Source organism: Cuculus canorus, chromosome 19 (assembly GCF_017976375.1).
Source record: "Cuculus canorus isolate bCucCan1 chromosome 19, bCucCan1.pri, whole genome shotgun sequence".
Taxonomy (NCBI): domain Eukaryota; kingdom Metazoa; phylum Chordata; class Aves; order Cuculiformes; family Cuculidae; genus Cuculus; species Cuculus canorus.
Window position 1 is genome coordinate 9731996 of NC_071419.1, and position 15297 is coordinate 9747292.

Consider the following 15297-nt stretch of genomic DNA (forward strand, 5'->3'; position numbering starts at 1 on the left):
CACCAGCTGGTGGCAGGGCTGCAGCAGCAGCAGGGATGTAGCCAGTGCTGTGCCTCAGCCTGTGTTCTCCAAACACCCCTTTGCAAAGCACATTCCTTTTTTAAATGGAAATGAAGCAGTGAGGTTCCACAGGTGGCTCTCACTGATAACAGCTTTGAACTATTTGCTGGCAAAACCGTGCTCCCCAGCCTCAACTCCTCTCAGTGTCTCCAGGACAGTCAGGGTCTTGCCTGGCTCCATATCCCTGCACTGGCTGTGCCAACACTGCCTGGGAGGGGAACAGCAAGGACCTCCTCTTAGAAATCCCTCTCAAAGAAAAAGCCTTTCATCTGCAGCCAGAAATGTCTCTCCCTGAGACTGCTTTGGTTGCCAGTGGCTCTTTCTTCACCAGGCTCTGCTTCGAGCTTGCAGCGAGAGTAAATGTGCTTTTTACACAAGATGGGAGGTTTTTTTCTCTCTCTGGTGGCCCCAGTTCCGCCAGGAAGGAATACAGCCTGCCCTTAAATCAATAGTTGGTCAGGGGACAGCATCCACACTTGCTGAGAGAGCTGGGAAGCTGGTTGGTTTCTTCAACTGGTGCTTCACAAACTCTTGGCTGTAGAATTACCCAGACAAGTAGTGACACTGAGTGGCCCTGCCAGTGAATCCTTGGCGTACCTGCTTCCAGGCATTCTCGGCATCCTCCTTCCAGCTTTACAACTGGTAGCTGGGTGAAAGCAGCAGCAACAGGACAGTTCATGATCCTGCCTATGCTTCCAGAGAGACAGCTGCCCCCATTTCAGCAACTGATTCCTCAGCATCCTGGGCCAAATTCTATCTCCTGCTTTCTTCTGCAGCCTGTGTTTTACCGGGGCCTGGCTGGCTCCCAGGTCACGCTCAGCACCATGGTGAACCAGACCCGAGTGATGCTGGAGGAACAAGCACGGCACCTGCTGAACGAACAGGAGCGAGCGACCATGGGGTACTATCTCGATGAGTATAAGGAAGGCAACATCTCCGTGGATGCTCTGGTCATGGCGCTCTTCGAGCTGCTCAACACACACGCTAAGGTGAGGCCCATGCTAGGGTCAGGGATCGCTTCTTGTGGACTGAGCAGAGCCATTGTCATGACTCTGCCTCCAAGGTCATCTCCCCAGGGTCCGGGGTGAGGGTATGAAAGCAAAATCCAGATGTAGGACATTAGGGGGATACAGGCTGGTGTTCAGTAGCCAAGGAACTTCTGGTAGAGTTTAGTACCAAACCTCCTGGTGCATTTCTTGCTAGTACATCTCACTACCACTGTTGGAACAGTGTGGGAGGGTGGGTCTTCACCTACCCAGGAGTATGGTCATGGTCCAACCTGTCTTTGGTTGTCTGTCTGCCTGGCCCAGTTCTCACTGCTTTCAGAGGTGCGGGGTGTGATCTCCCCGCAAGACCTCGACCGCTTCGACAACCTGGTGCTGAAGAGAGAGATTGAGTCCATGAAGGCTCGGCAGCCCTCAGGGCCCAGCATTGGCACCGATTCCTACTCCATGATGTCCTACAGCGACACCGTCTCTTCCTCAAGCAGCCACTTCACTGCCACAACCGTCAGCTCTGCCCGGGTGAGTCCCTCCTGGTTGTTCCTTTTTCTTTCTCGGCACCCTGGGGTGCAGTAGAGGCATTTCACCCTGTGGGATACCCTGTTCACTCTGCTTCCCAATGTATTTTCTCCATGCAGGCTAGGTGCAATGGCAAGTTTTGTAGGTGCAGTAGAGCAATATTATGACACGTGGCATCTCTGTGCCCCTGAGACTGAGATGCTACTGTCCTCTGCATGGGGACCGAGCCTGGTGCTGCCACTTTGTCCCCAGAGTTGGAAAAATCGTAGAATCTTAGAATGGTTTGCGTTGGAAAAAGCCTTAAAGATCATCCAGTTCCACCTCTGCTGTCCTGGGCAGGGACACCTCCCACAAGAAGCCTCTCTTCCAGGACTGTGCAATGCGAGCCGCATCCGCACACAAATCCGAGTGACTCACACCATGCCTGCCTCTATCCACCAGCTCTTTTTAAATCACCTCCTTAGAGGTGCCGGCTTTCCGCTCCCCATCCCAGCGGGGACTGCGGCAGCCGGGCCAGCTGCATCCTCTCCCAGCCCCTGCCCACTCTGCCATGAAGTGGCAGCTCTCCCACGTCTCCCTGCCAGGCTTTCGTTGCACGCACCGTCTAATTAAGTTATCGTAATCACCTCGGAGTGTGCAGGCACATAGCCCTGAAATTAATTTCCTAGCCGTTAAATGCCTTTCATATAAATGCATTAGCAACCTTGGAAATTAAAACCTTCTTGAAAAGAACCGATGACGAGGGGCTTTCTGCTTAGCCTGACAGCAAGCAAAGCAGCCCCCAGCCAGGGCGAGTGGGATTGTGCTGCACAGGGATGGGGCGATAGAGCCTGCAGCGGAGAGGGGAGAGGGGTTTCCTGCCTACACAATTTCGTCCAGTGTCCCAAGATGCCTTGGAGAGTTTCAGAGCATCAGAGCTGTGCTTTTGTCCCGCTGACTTCACAAACACCCGCAGGAAAGCCATCTGCTCTGTTCAGCCTGCATTACGGGGAGATCCTTTCGGGATTGGGATAAACAAAGCCTGGGAAAACCTTTCTGAAGGGTCAGAGGGCTAACGCAGGTCTGCCAGGACTTGTGACACCCTGTTCTCGTGCTATCCCTGTCATTGGGGCTGTACAACTTGCTCTGATGCACTGTGCTCTCCCTCCTGCTCCATGATCCTGGTGCACGAGCGATGGTCCAGACCCACCTGGCACCCAAGCCGAGACGTCGGGGAGGGAGACTGGGATGCTGTTATTGCATAGCAAGTGGGCACCACCGAGCTTCCTTCAATGCATCCGTCAGTCACCTGGCAGGTCCTCCTTGGCAGCATGGCACCCCTTTCCCTGGATGTGAGAACGCAGACCCTTCTGAGCAATGCCTTGGGTGCTGGTGATGGTGTCACTGCTGCTTGATAGCGACTGCCAAGCAGAGAGCACCGGTTCGCTGTGGCTGAGTGCTTATCCCAGCTAGCAGGAGAGAGAGAAGAGGGGCAGAGCTCCCAAGCTGTTCGCTATGCCCTGACCCCCTGCTGCTGTTGCCCTTCCCCAGCACTTCTTGCAGAAGGGACTCATTGCAGGCTTCGCATTCAGCGCTGGGTGCGGCCGGATGCGGATTCTGCAGAGTGGGCTTTGGGGGAGGAGGGCTGCATTGTGCTGGGATTTGCTTGTCTCACTCATTTGTTCTGCATCCTCCCTGATGTTATGTTTTCGCTTTTATGCTTGTTTTAATCTGCTTTTCCCCTCGCATGTCCCCAGGAGCGACTCTTGTGGCTAATAGACCTGATGGAGGTAGGGGCTGTCAGCGAGACGGGGACCTCGAGTGCTGTGGTTGCCATAGTAGATGAGTAGAGAGCGCGTGCGGGTGTGCGTGGAGTGGGAGGCGGGTACAGCCCATCCAGGGGGCAGCGTGCGGCTCGGCCACGTGAACAGCCACCTCATTTCACCCATCTCTGCCTCTTCGTCCTATGGCTCTGCCAAACCGTTCCAGAGTCCCTTTCCTCACCCAGCACAGCTGCAGGCCCTGATGCTGCAGTGCAGATAAGACTCAGCCTTGAACCAAACCCAGCTGAACGAGTGTCCTGTGTGCACTAAAGCCCTGAGTGCTACTGAGAGCTCTGGGCTGGGGTTTTGGAAGGACCAGCAGTGTCAATGCCTGACAGCCCAGCCTGCCCTTCTCGCTCTGCCTGCTGCTGTGCTGAGTGGGCACCCTGGCGAGAGACCAGCAGGATGGTCACGTCATAGAAAGGTTTGGGTTGGAAAGGATCTTAAAGCCCATCCAGTTCCACTCCCTGCCATGGGCAGGGACACCTCCCACTGGATCAGGTTGCTCCAAGCCCCATCCAACCTGGCCTTGAACACCTCCAGGGATGGGGCAGCCACCACTACTCTGGGCAACCTGGGCCAGGGCCTCCCCACCCTCACAGGAAAATATTTCTTCCAAAAATCTCATCTCAATCTCCCCTCTTTCAGGCTAAAACTGTTCCCCTTCATCCTATCCCTGCACTCCCTGATCAAGAGCCCCTCCCCAGCTTTCCTGGAGGCCCCATCCTGCATCCTCAGGGACGGGGGAGAATTTTCCTTATGGAAGTTGGGTCTAAAAATCTGTGTTCCATTGCAGGAGGGGCTGGTGTGCTCACATTTTGCATATTCAGACTTGGATAAATCGTCACACAGACTTTAGAGAGGCTAAACATGGATGTGGGGAGGGCCTCAGACATCATGACAGTGTTCTTGGTTGGGAGGAGGCTGAGAAGAGCTGCAGGCTTGTGCGCTGCAGCACAGCTCCGGGGTGCAGAGTGCATTCCCTCCCTGTCATCTGGGAGGAAATGGCAGGGTCGGTGGGTTGAGCGCACACAGCAAGTGGTGGAGGAGGGCTGCTAGTACTGCTTTGGGAGAGAGGACCCCTGGTAGCTGTGAGCCTGGCCCAAAAGCCATGTCCCTCTGGAAATGCCTCTTACCTAGAAGAGGACAGCTGTAGTGTTCCCAGATTGAGTTTAGCACGGGCACCCTGAACCGTGAGACACCGATTTCTTTGCCCTGGTGACCAAAAGCAGAGAAACTAGACCAGCCCCCTGCCTCTTCAGCTTCTCCGTGGGTTGGTAGGTGGACTTACGGCAAAATTAACCAACATGAGGTTGATCAGGACCTGCCACGCGAAAAGTGATTCTATTATGGGATGCTTAAAGGATACTGCAAGACGAGACAAAGCCATGTTTCATGGGGCCACCTACAGATGATGTGCGCCTGCCTGATTAAGTGTCACCATCACCTCTTGTAAATGTTGGATGTCAAGATGAGTCCTGCAAAGCAAAAGTTAATTATGGACCGTAGTAATCAGATGCAACTTGTCAGATCAGAGCAGTATGAATTTCTAATTGCTTGCAAGCCAGGCAGTCAAGCATTTCCTTTCCTCCTGCCCCAGCCCTTGTTGTTAGGATTAAGGAATTGAGATTCCTGTTGATTTCAGTTTTCTTCCCCACTGCCTCCTAGCAGAGGTGCTGCCATCCAAAGGTGTATTCTTCTCCCAGGGTCTGACTCCACAGGCACTGACTTGCTCCCAGCTCCCTGCAGCTGCAGGATTGGGCCCAGTGCGGTAACGCAGTTTTGACATTAGCCCGTTTGTCTTTGGTCTCTGTTTCACCAGTCTAAGTAAGGAGAGGATGGATCTGAGTTGTTCCTCTCTCTGGAAAGTGAATCTAAAGCACAAAAGCCCAGAGACTCTTTGGCGGCTGGTGGATGATCTCTGTGTCCCCAGAACGAGAGCAGAACAAGAAGCAGAGAGACAGGGAACATCTTCCTCACCTGTGTCCCCCGTTACAGAGCTGCTCCAGCTCCCAGATGTTCTCTGCCCCCCTCCAGGACAGGCACAGATATCCGCTGTGGAGGCTTCCCATGTGCTTGGTGCAATCATCTCCAACAAAGAGGATAGAGGAAGAGTGAAGCCACTGTGTGGGTATCACTGTGTCATCCTCAGAGACCCTCAGAGAGGTCTGTGCTCAGGCTGGGGCAGGACCAGAGGCTCTGGCGCTCCTCCAGCACTGCAGATGTGTTCCAGGGTAGGAGAGGGAAGGGGAGAGCGGAGGAAACTGGGCTCGTTCTCAAACTGGCACAGTTGTTCAAACTATAAACCCTGCGGGAGTCAGGCTGAGGAGCTCTGCAAAGCTCTCGTTAGCAGTAACTGGGAAATAAGAGACTCATTTGAATCTGTGAGGTTAATTAAAGGTTGGGTTGTATTCTCCAGGGAGGTGGCAGTTTCTCCACCACTTAATCTGCGGGTGGGAACCGGTTGCCTGTCTGAAAGATGCTCTCTGCCCCATCGCTCCTGCTGTGGATTCTGTGCAGGACAGGAAGGACCAAAGTTTTCCAGCTGCACTCTGCCTGGCCTCCAGTGTCTATAACTTCAAAATAGATGGGGTAAAGGAGCAGGGAGTCAATAGGAGGGAGCAGCCTCCTCAAAATATACTCATTTTTCAGAGCAGTGGCATGTGGCTTCGATGGGTCTTTCAAGGGAAATCCAGGAAAGCACAGTCTTAAAATAGCCAATTCCTGAAAGCAAATGTACTCAGCTTAAAAGCCATTACATTTTATAGCCCAGAGCAATTTCTGTTTAATTGCTTTTGCCCCCAATGTTCTAAGCGTGAGGAAAGGCAAATCTCCTGGCTGCACGCTTCGGCGGAATAAACTGCCCTGAAGAAGATGGGCAGTTTGAGTGTCCTTGGCTGCCAGGGAGAGCAGAGCCGGGGCTGTGGGTCTCGCTGCGCTGGCAGGGAGGGCGTTGCCAGGAGGATTCAAGTCTCAGTGCAGACTGATCCTAGCTATGAGGCTGGGACGTGGTGCCCTCTGGGATGGGCTTGATGTCATGGTGATGGGCAGAGAGTTCAACAGCAGGGCTCAGGGAGATAGCCCTGGCAGGTTTTAGGGGGAGAACGGGCAAACTCCTCTCTCTATAGCAGTGATGTAACGGTGACTGTTGATGGCAGGTTGTCCCGGCTGTATCGCGGGGCTTTGATCCTCACACATTTGCCAACACCTCAGTGAACTCTTGGAGACGGGTTGAGGCTGGCGGAAGCGGGGATGGAGAGGGAAGGGTTAGAGGCACAGCTGAGATCATTTCAGATGTGGCCAGGCTGGTGCTGAAATGCCACTTTCTCTGCCTTGGCTGCTTTGCTTGCGCTTGCAGCCATTTGGCTGGATAAAGGGCTCTGGGCAGCCTCTGGACGTGGGCTGGTGCAGGAGGAGGTGAGACTTGGGCAGCTTTCTGCAGAACAGCTTTCTCGTTAGAGGAAACAACAGCAAGAGAAGGGAGCTCTGCAGCAAAGACACTGCTCCAATCTGGTACAGTTTCCCCAGTGCTGTGTTTTGTGCAGCTGAGCATCTCTACTCCTTGGCATCACGCAGGGCCATGATGGCACTTGGACTTTTTTAACTCGTTGGCACTTCAATCAAATCTGAAGTTTCACATGGACAGCCCGGAGCAATTCATTATCATTTTAATCAATATGAAGGCAAGTTGCTTTTGAAACATCCCTACTCCCTCTTCCTCCAGCCTCAGATGTATGGTATCTCCTCACCCTTCATGCCAGTGCTTGGACCTGCACAGTCCTGTGGCACACCAGGTCTAGCTGAAGCCTCTGCTTCCAAATCAGCATCAATTCCATCTTCTGCCTTTACATTGGATTAATTGGTGTTGACCCAAGCACAAACACGGGCTGGGCTCAGAATGGATTGAGAGCAGCCCTGAAGAGAAGGATTGGAGATGCTGGGGGATGAGGAGCTCAACATGAGTCGGCAATGGGCGCTTGCAGACCAGAAAGCCAACCATGCCCTGGGCTGCATCCAAAGCAGTGGAACCAGCAGGCGAGGGAGAGGATTCTGCCCCTCTACTCTAGTGAGACCCCACCTGGAGCCCTGTGTTCAGCTCTGGAGTCCTCAGCACGGGAAGGACATGGAGCTGTTGAAGCAGATCCAGAGGAGGGCATGAAATATGATCCAAGGGCTGGAGCACCTCCCATACAAAGACAGGGTGAGAGAGTTGGGGTTGTTCAGCCTGGAGAAGAGAAGACTCCCAGGGAGACTTTAGAGCAGCCTCCAGTACTGAAAGGGGCTCCAGGAGAGCTGAGGAGGGGCTCTTGATCAGGGAGTGCCGGGATAGGACGAGGGAGAACGTTTTTTAGCTGAAAGAGGGGAGATTGAGATGAGATCTTAGGAAGAAATATTTTGCTGTGAAGGTGGGGAGGCCCTGGCCCAGGTTGCCCAGAGCAGTGGTGGCTGCCCCATCCCTGGAGGTGTTCAAGGCCAGGTTGGATGGGGCTTGGAGCAACCGGATCCAGTGGGAGGTGTCCCTGCCCACGGCAGACAGGTTGGGATTGGATGGGCTTTGAGGTCCCTTCTGACTCAAAGCATTCCATGTTTCCATGAAATCAGCCCTTGTCAGAAGAAGGAGTAATTTCCCAAGCTACCACTTTTCCTGTCACTCTCCAAACAAGCCATTTCTTTTAGTTCTCAATCTCCTGGGTTCCTTCTGAAGCCACAGAGATAAAAGCACTTTCCATCAATGTTTTTGCTTTTTCTCTAATGCTCTTAATTGTCTCCTGTGTCTATTTTGGGACGCTAACATCTTACAGGCACAGCAGCCGCCTCCAGCAGATGGGGGAAATGCAGATGCACCAGCATTTCAACTAATCAGTTGTTTACCCTGCAATAAATAAGATGCAGTTAGACACAAACTGTACCCTGCCCACTCCAGCACAAACACACAAACATCCCCTTGAAGTGACGCAAGGGAAGCGCGCCCTTTCTGAGCAGCAGCCAGTGCCTCTCCGGTTGAGGGGTTCCTGTGGGACGTGGGGGCTGACTTTGGGTTTTCTGGGGCACCAGATGGAGCCGGGGTTGTGAACCACTCCAGAGCATCCCGCAAAGCCAGCAGCAGAGCCACAGCTCTGGGCTGGACTTGGGGCCAGCTGGGTTCAGCCCCATCCAGGGCCAGGCACAGCTCTCCAGGGCAGAGCTCTGCACCCAACCTCCACTGCAGCTCCATCTCGGGGTATGTGGGTTTTCTGCTTGACTGTATCCAGCATCTTCTCCTGGAGTCCATCCTGAATGACAGCTGCCCCCCATGCAGACAGAATGACCGATTCCCAAAGCCCTTCTTGATTTCTGGAGCTGTGATGTGTTCAGAGCCGTGTTGTGACTTTTTCTAATGACATTTTGACTTGTAAAGGAGAGGCAGTGGCAGCAGCTTCTGTCCGCGGTCTCCTCTGGTTTGCAAGGGAGGGAAGTTTTGAACATTTTCATTGCCCTTTTCCTAGGAAAGATCCAGGTATTGCAGTTGCAGCCCTCAGAGCTGGTTCCTCTCCTCCTTCCAAATTAAACAGGAGGCACTGAGATTTGAGTTGAGGAGCATGCTCCTCCGCTGCCGAGGAAATTGTCCTGGTGGGTCAGGTTCACAGCATGCTTTGAACGTGCTTCTTAGCTTGGGAGAGTCGATGTTTCCAACCAACGTGTAAGGCTCTAGGGAACCTCCCAGGAAACCAAAATGTTTGGGTGAAAGAGTGGCCTTGCATGGGGGGTTTGGGCAATGCCCTGTATCACTCTGCATGTTCCCCATCATGCTGGTGCTGAGGTGGTTGCTCCTTGCCACTCTGACCTGGTTTTCTCTTCATTCTTTGCCTTATCAGAACACGTCGGAGTTGGAGGGAAGTGGAGACGGCCACCAAAGTAGCATCAACACCCTGCCGGACATCTCCCTGGTAAGAGACCACGCTGTGTTACTGGGCATCGGACAGGAGCTAGAGACAAATTGATGATAACGAGTTCTGCCTCAGCTTCTGTAGTGCTTTTCTTTGTCCACTGCCCATGGATGTCACTGCAGCCACTGAAGTGAATTAATCAGACCAGTTAGGCAGAAGGATTCTGGCTGAATAAGAGCCACAGTGAACCAGACCAAAAGTTGGGTAGATTGTCCTCTAATGGTCCTCATTTGTGAGTTGTGTTCTTATTGCCAATAAGGTCAGAAAGACGTTTTGCTGAAACTGAGCTGGTTTTGCCGATGGTCACTGTGAGGAGGCAGATGCAGGAGTCTGTGAGTCTGGGGAAGTTCTTGCAGCTGAGCATGATGTCCTAAAGGCTTCTGTTCTTGGTCTGGCAGGATGATCTCTCCTCCTTCCCAGATGAACCACCCAACTTCAAGCCTCCACCTCCTCCTTCAGCCCCTCAGATGCTGGACCCCTCTTCTGCCCAGCACAGGAACCCAGTAAAAGATAAATCTAAGCGCCCTTCGTCCGAGTCCTCTCAGTCAGGCCTCTTCTTCGTGGCCCCCCGAAACCCCACACCCCCTCCTAGCCACTCCGACAAGGACACAGTCAGCGTGACCTCCACCGCTACCACCTCCACCGAAGAAGCTGCCCCAAGTGCTATCTATGCTACCATTTCCCCAGCCCTGCGCGGCTCCAGGAGGCAAATGGATGCCCAGCTCTCCTTGGTCAACCAGCATCCCATCGGTCCCTTCCCCAGGGTCCAGTCCCCAACGAGGTTGAAGAGCCCAGTCCCGGAGGGTCCCACGGCCAGTGGGCTCCAGAGTCCCCCTTCCCCCTCCCCTCCTCCTCCGCCATCCCACCCGGCACCCCCTCCACCAGACAAGGGCAGCCCCCAGGCCGTGGCCAACCAGCATTTCATCATGGTGGAGGTGCACCAACCCAACAGCGAGCCCGACGTCAATGAAGTGAGGCCATTGCCCCAGGCTAGAGGTGGGTGTCACGTTATCAGCCACGAGGTGATAAAACCCTCTATGGGGTGTTCCTCAAAGAGAGAAGTGGGAGAAGAGGCAGATCTTGAGGGCAGGATTGGGATACGGTTCAGTAGGCACGATGGGGTTGGACTGGATAAGTTTAAAGATCTTTTCCAACCTTAACGATTCTATGAACTGAGGGAATTGGAAGGGAGAGACCTGCATCAGGCAGTTGCTTTGGGGGCTGACAGTGTCTTCTGGGTGAGGGGCACAGGGGCGAACATCATGATTTTGGTTTAAACTCCAAGTCAGGAGGGTGGCGTAAAAGCCACAGAGCCTGTATCCATGTGGCAACGGTTGGTAGCTGTGAGTTCATTTGCTTTTTTCCGAGATGAATTTTCCCTTGCAGAAAGCAGCTTGACAACATCTTGGCAAAAAGGAAAAAAGTGCAAATCCAGGAAACGCATAAAGCTCTGCACAGCGTTAGCGGCAGTGGTGTTAATCCCCAAGACAAAGCCCTCAGCCTTGGGATCTGGCAATGCTGGAAAACCTGCGAGGCTTAGGGCCAGAGGAGCCAACTCTCCATCATCCAACGCATTCCTCAAAGCCTCCCTGCGTTTCCAGTGCCATTCAGGCTGACCTTTCCTTAAAGACCAAGCTCTGTCGGGCACTTGGTTGCAACTTCTCTCTTGCGTGGGCTTTGCTGCGTTAGTTCAGCAAAATCTGCTTCCAAGGGAGTTTTAAAAGGGAAAAAAAAATAAATAACAAGAAGCAATTCTGGGATTTTTCTCATTAAGAGCAGATTTTGGAGAAGAAGGTCTAATTGTGCCCCCACAGTGCTTGGGAGTCCGATTTATCCTGAGCATAAAAAAAAGTGGAAGGGCAGGAGGAAGGTGCTGAGGTCCCTCAGCAATTGGCTGTGGTCCTGCAGGAGTGGGAGGGTGGTCCTGGAGCCCTGAGGCTGCCCAGGAGGGTGGGCTCTCAGCCCCCCTGGAAATGCCCCGTTTGCATTCGTGGCACCCATTGGAGTGGCGTTGTCGCCCTCCTGTGGCACCGTCCCCCCACCGCAATTAATTCTTTAATCTCGGGTTAATGAGAAGGAGTGCGGGAGGTTCTCAGACCTTCAGCCCTTGTTCCTGGCTCTCATTCCCTGCCCATGGCGCAGGGGTTGGAACTGGATGATCTTTAAGGTCCCCTCCAACCCAAACCATTCTATGATGGTTGTTCAGCCTGGAGAAGAGAAGGCTCCCAGGAGATCTTATAGTGACCTTCCAGTACCTGGAAGGAGTACAAGAAAGCTGGAGAGGGGCTGTTTCCAAAGGCTTGTGGTGATAGGACGAGAGGCAATGGGTATAACCTGGAGAGGGGCAGATTTAAGTTAGACATAAGGAAGAATTTCTTCACTCTGAGAGTCGTGAGGCACTGGCCCAGGTTGCCCAGGGAAGCTGTGGCTGCCCCATCCCTGGAGGTGTTCAAGGCCAGGTTGGATGGGCCTTGAGCAACCTGATCCAGTGGGAGGTGTCCCTGTGCATGGCAGGAGATTGGAACTGGGTGATCTTCAAGGTCCCTTCCAACCCAAACCATTCTGTGGTTCTGTGAACTGCAGATCTGCACTGTCTTCATCCATGAAGAGGAGAAAGCTCCTGCTTGGCAGGTCCTGCTTGCTCATGCCTGTCCCCGTCTCCTCCCAGACCCTGGTGTTGAGCATGGGCTGGCTCCAACTCCAGCAGGACCCTTGAGCTCATCACCCTCTCCCTCCATCACAGTTTGGGATCAGGGTTGGAAATTAGACCTGGGTTTGAGACCACTTGATACTCTATGTGTGCAGCTCGGCTCTTCAGAAAGGGTCCGCTTGGGAACTCTGCTCTGAAGTCGAGGTCTAAATCCCATACCGAGCTCTGGGAGGGGGTGAGATGTCCTCCTTCTAGCTGTGGCCCTGTGGGTGCTCGGCTGGCCAGAGTCATGCTACCCAACCTCTAACAGCCCTCATCTCTCCCCAGCCTCCACGCTCTCCCAGCTGTCGGACAGCGGGCAGACCCTCAGCGAGGACAGCGGGGTGGACATCGGGGAGGTCGAGATGAGCGGCAAGGACAAGAGCCGGCAGCCTGTCCTTGGGAAAAGCCGAAGCCTCAAGGAGGCCACAAGGAGCGAGGAGGCAGCAGAAGGGGCCTCCAAGCCGGTGAGGGTGCTCAGGGTGCTGCTGTTCGTGGGAGGTGAGGGCTGCCAAGCCTTCTCCTCTGCTCTCTCTGCCTGCAGGCAGCAACCCCTCTTCTGTGCTTTGATGGGATATTTATCCTCTTGTTCAGTGGGCTGAGCTGTGGGGAAGTGAGCCGGGAGCGGCTGAGAGGGAAACTGTAGGGCTGATTCCCTCCATCCTGGGGAAATCCCATCCCTTCCAGCTCCAGCAAGCAACTACCTCAGACGTGGCATTTCCTGGCAAGGGGACATCACAGGGCAGTGTCCCATGAAGTTCCCTGGAAGGGAAGGAGGCATCAAGTATTAGAAGTGAATTGGAGGGTTTCTGACAATGACACATTGGGAGGCACTTGGAGAGCTGCTCTGCTCCTCCCCAAGCCCTTGCAGACCTGCACATGGTTGGGATCATGGCCATGGATGTCTGGAGTCAGAGGGCAACAGCAGACAGTGTGTCTGTCCTGCTACCATGGAAGCTTGCCATGGGTGAGAAAGCACGCCGGGGAGATAGTGTCTGGCCTCCCTCGGCAGCGCTGCCGTCTTTCCCTGCAGCCAGGGCTCCTGGAACCCACATCGTGTCTGATCCGAGTGTCCAAGAGCGCACCAACCCTGGGAATCGCCATCGAGGGGGGAGCAAACACACGGCAGCCGCTGCCCCGCATCGTCACAATCCAGGTAGGGTAGGCTGAGAATGGGAAGAACTCAGTGCACATCCCATCCCTCTCCTCCCTGGACATCAGGAGAGCCCTTCAGGCACGGGAAGGAGGTGTGCTTTCTCCATTGATCCTGATGGTCTCAAAGGTCTTTTCCAACCTAGTGATTCCATGATCACCTCTGATGGCTATCGGAGGCATCATTGTCCCGTGGGAGGGTTGCTGAGAATTGCATTCCTGTCCCATGGATGATCCCGTACTATAAAGCACACCCTGGAAGCCAAGGATTTGCTGCAGTCATTTCAGAGGGGATCTGAGCGGCCCAGACAGCTTGGCTGGTGTCTCCAGCTGTCTGGAAACTCCCTTTTTCTGCTCAGACAGAGGATATGGAAGGAGGAATGGTGAATGATAGCTGAGGAACAGAGCCCTCAGGAGCTGTCTCCCCGCACTGTGTCCTCTGCTGTTTACTTGGGGCAAAATTCAAGTTATTTACAGTGAAAGAAAAGCAGAGCTGACTGCGCCTTGGTTATTCTTGGCCATCCCAGCTGGCGCTGCGCTCCGGGAGCAAGCAGGAGGGGAGCCAAATTCATCCCCTCTCTCTGAACTATGAAATGTTTCATTTCCATCGTGTTTGCTGGGTCAGGGTGAACGTGATGGAAATGAAACATTTCACATTTACCCAAAACCTCCTGTATTTCACCTCTGGGTTGAGCCAGGGGGGTGGTAGGAGCGTGAGCTGACCACCTCTTTCCTGCAGCGCGGGGGCTCGGCACACAACTGCGGGAAGCTGAAGGTGGGCCACGTCATTTTGGAAGTGAACGGCACAGGGCTGCGAGGAAAAGAGCATCGGGAAGCAGCTCGGATCATCGCGGAAGCCTTTAAGCTGAAGGAAAAGGACTACATTGATTTCTTGGTCACAGAATTCAACGTCGCCCTTTAGGAACCCGAATGGGTTTGGGGAGAATGGCTTGGGATGGAGAGCATCCGAACGGGGATAAAAGGCAGCGCTGAGATGGGAAAGCAGCATCCACCACGCAGAGCCCTCGCCCGCTGCGCCACCCCGCACTTGCAGACACCCCCATCTTGTCCCTAAATGTCCCCTTGCCCACCGCAGACTCTCACTGCCTGGGTAGGGCAGGCTGAGAACGGGCAGAAATCAGTGCACATCCCTCGAAGTCTTCATCTTTGTCCTCTCTGGGAGGTGTGGGGGGGGGTGCTGCCCTTTGGAATCGCCCTCTCCCCCTTGGCCAGGCTGGGAGAAGGTCTGGGTGTCCCCACTGTCACTTGAGTGCCACACGCAGAGCACGGTTGGCCCGTGGCTCAGGCTGGAGGGGTTTGGGGCGGTGGGTGCTCGCCCCCGCGCCCAGGCGGGCAGCACGGGCCACGGTCGGGGATGCAGAGGGAGCAACCGGAGGCCTTGTACATTGCTGGCAACATCGTCATATTTATATATACAGAGCTTGTGCTTTTAATTTTTCAATAAATCTGTCAGGTTAGAAAAAGGCTGGGGATGGGGGCGCATTTTCAGGAGGGAAAGGGGCCGGGATGCCTACGGGGCACCCCAGCTCCTGCAGGGTGGGTGGGAGCGTGGAGGCAATGAGCATCATGGCAAAACTTCCACATCTCCAGGGAGGGCATGTTCTATCCGATGCGATGATCCTTGTGGGTCCCATCCAGCTCAGGACGTTCTATGATTCTATGACTCTATGATTCCGTTCCCCATTCAATACCATCCCCGTTCCGTCCCATCCTCATCCGCATTCCATCCTCCTTCCCCATTCCCTTTCCCTTCTCCATCGCCATCCATCCCCATTCCCATCGCATTCTATCTCCATCCCATTCTATCCTTTCCCCATTCCTATTCCAGCCCTATCTCATCCCATTCCATCCCCTCCCGACTCCCAACTGCATCCTATTCTATTCCATCCCATCCCCGTCTCCATCCTCATCCCATTCTATTCCCCCATCCCCATCTCCATCCCCATCCCATTCTATTCCCCCATCCCTATCCTGTTCTCCATCCCCATCCCCTCCCCACCCCCAACTGCATCCTATTCTATTCCATGCCCATCTCCACCCCCATCCCCTTCTATTCCATCCCATCCCCAACCCCATCCCTGTCCTCTCCCCATCGCCATCTCCATCCCATGCCCATCTCCATCCCC

At 54.2% G+C, this 15297-nt stretch overlaps 1 protein-coding gene across 2 annotated transcripts in view; it reads left to right on the forward strand.

Annotated features, from left to right (window-relative positions):
• WHRN (whirlin) overlaps positions 1-14617 on the forward strand; it is a 59567-nt gene extending 44950 nt beyond the window's left edge. Inside the window, exons 6-13 of one of the 2 annotated variants that reach the window (XM_054084193.1) lie at positions 837-1049; positions 1371-1583; positions 3317-3349; positions 9238-9309; positions 9708-10305; positions 12287-12465; positions 13032-13154; positions 13890-14617. In XM_054084193.1, the coding sequence (XP_053940168.1) occupies positions 837-1049; positions 1371-1583; positions 3317-3349; positions 9238-9309; positions 9708-10305; positions 12287-12465; positions 13032-13154; positions 13890-14072 (1614 nt within the window). In that variant the 3' untranslated portion in view covers positions 14073-14617. The remainder of the gene's footprint in view (positions 1-836; positions 1050-1370; positions 1584-3316; positions 3350-9237; positions 9310-9707; positions 10306-12286; positions 12466-13031; positions 13155-13889) is intronic. The other variant, XM_054084194.1, reaches the window with a different exon arrangement.
• Positions 14618-15297: the final 680 nt, after the last annotated feature.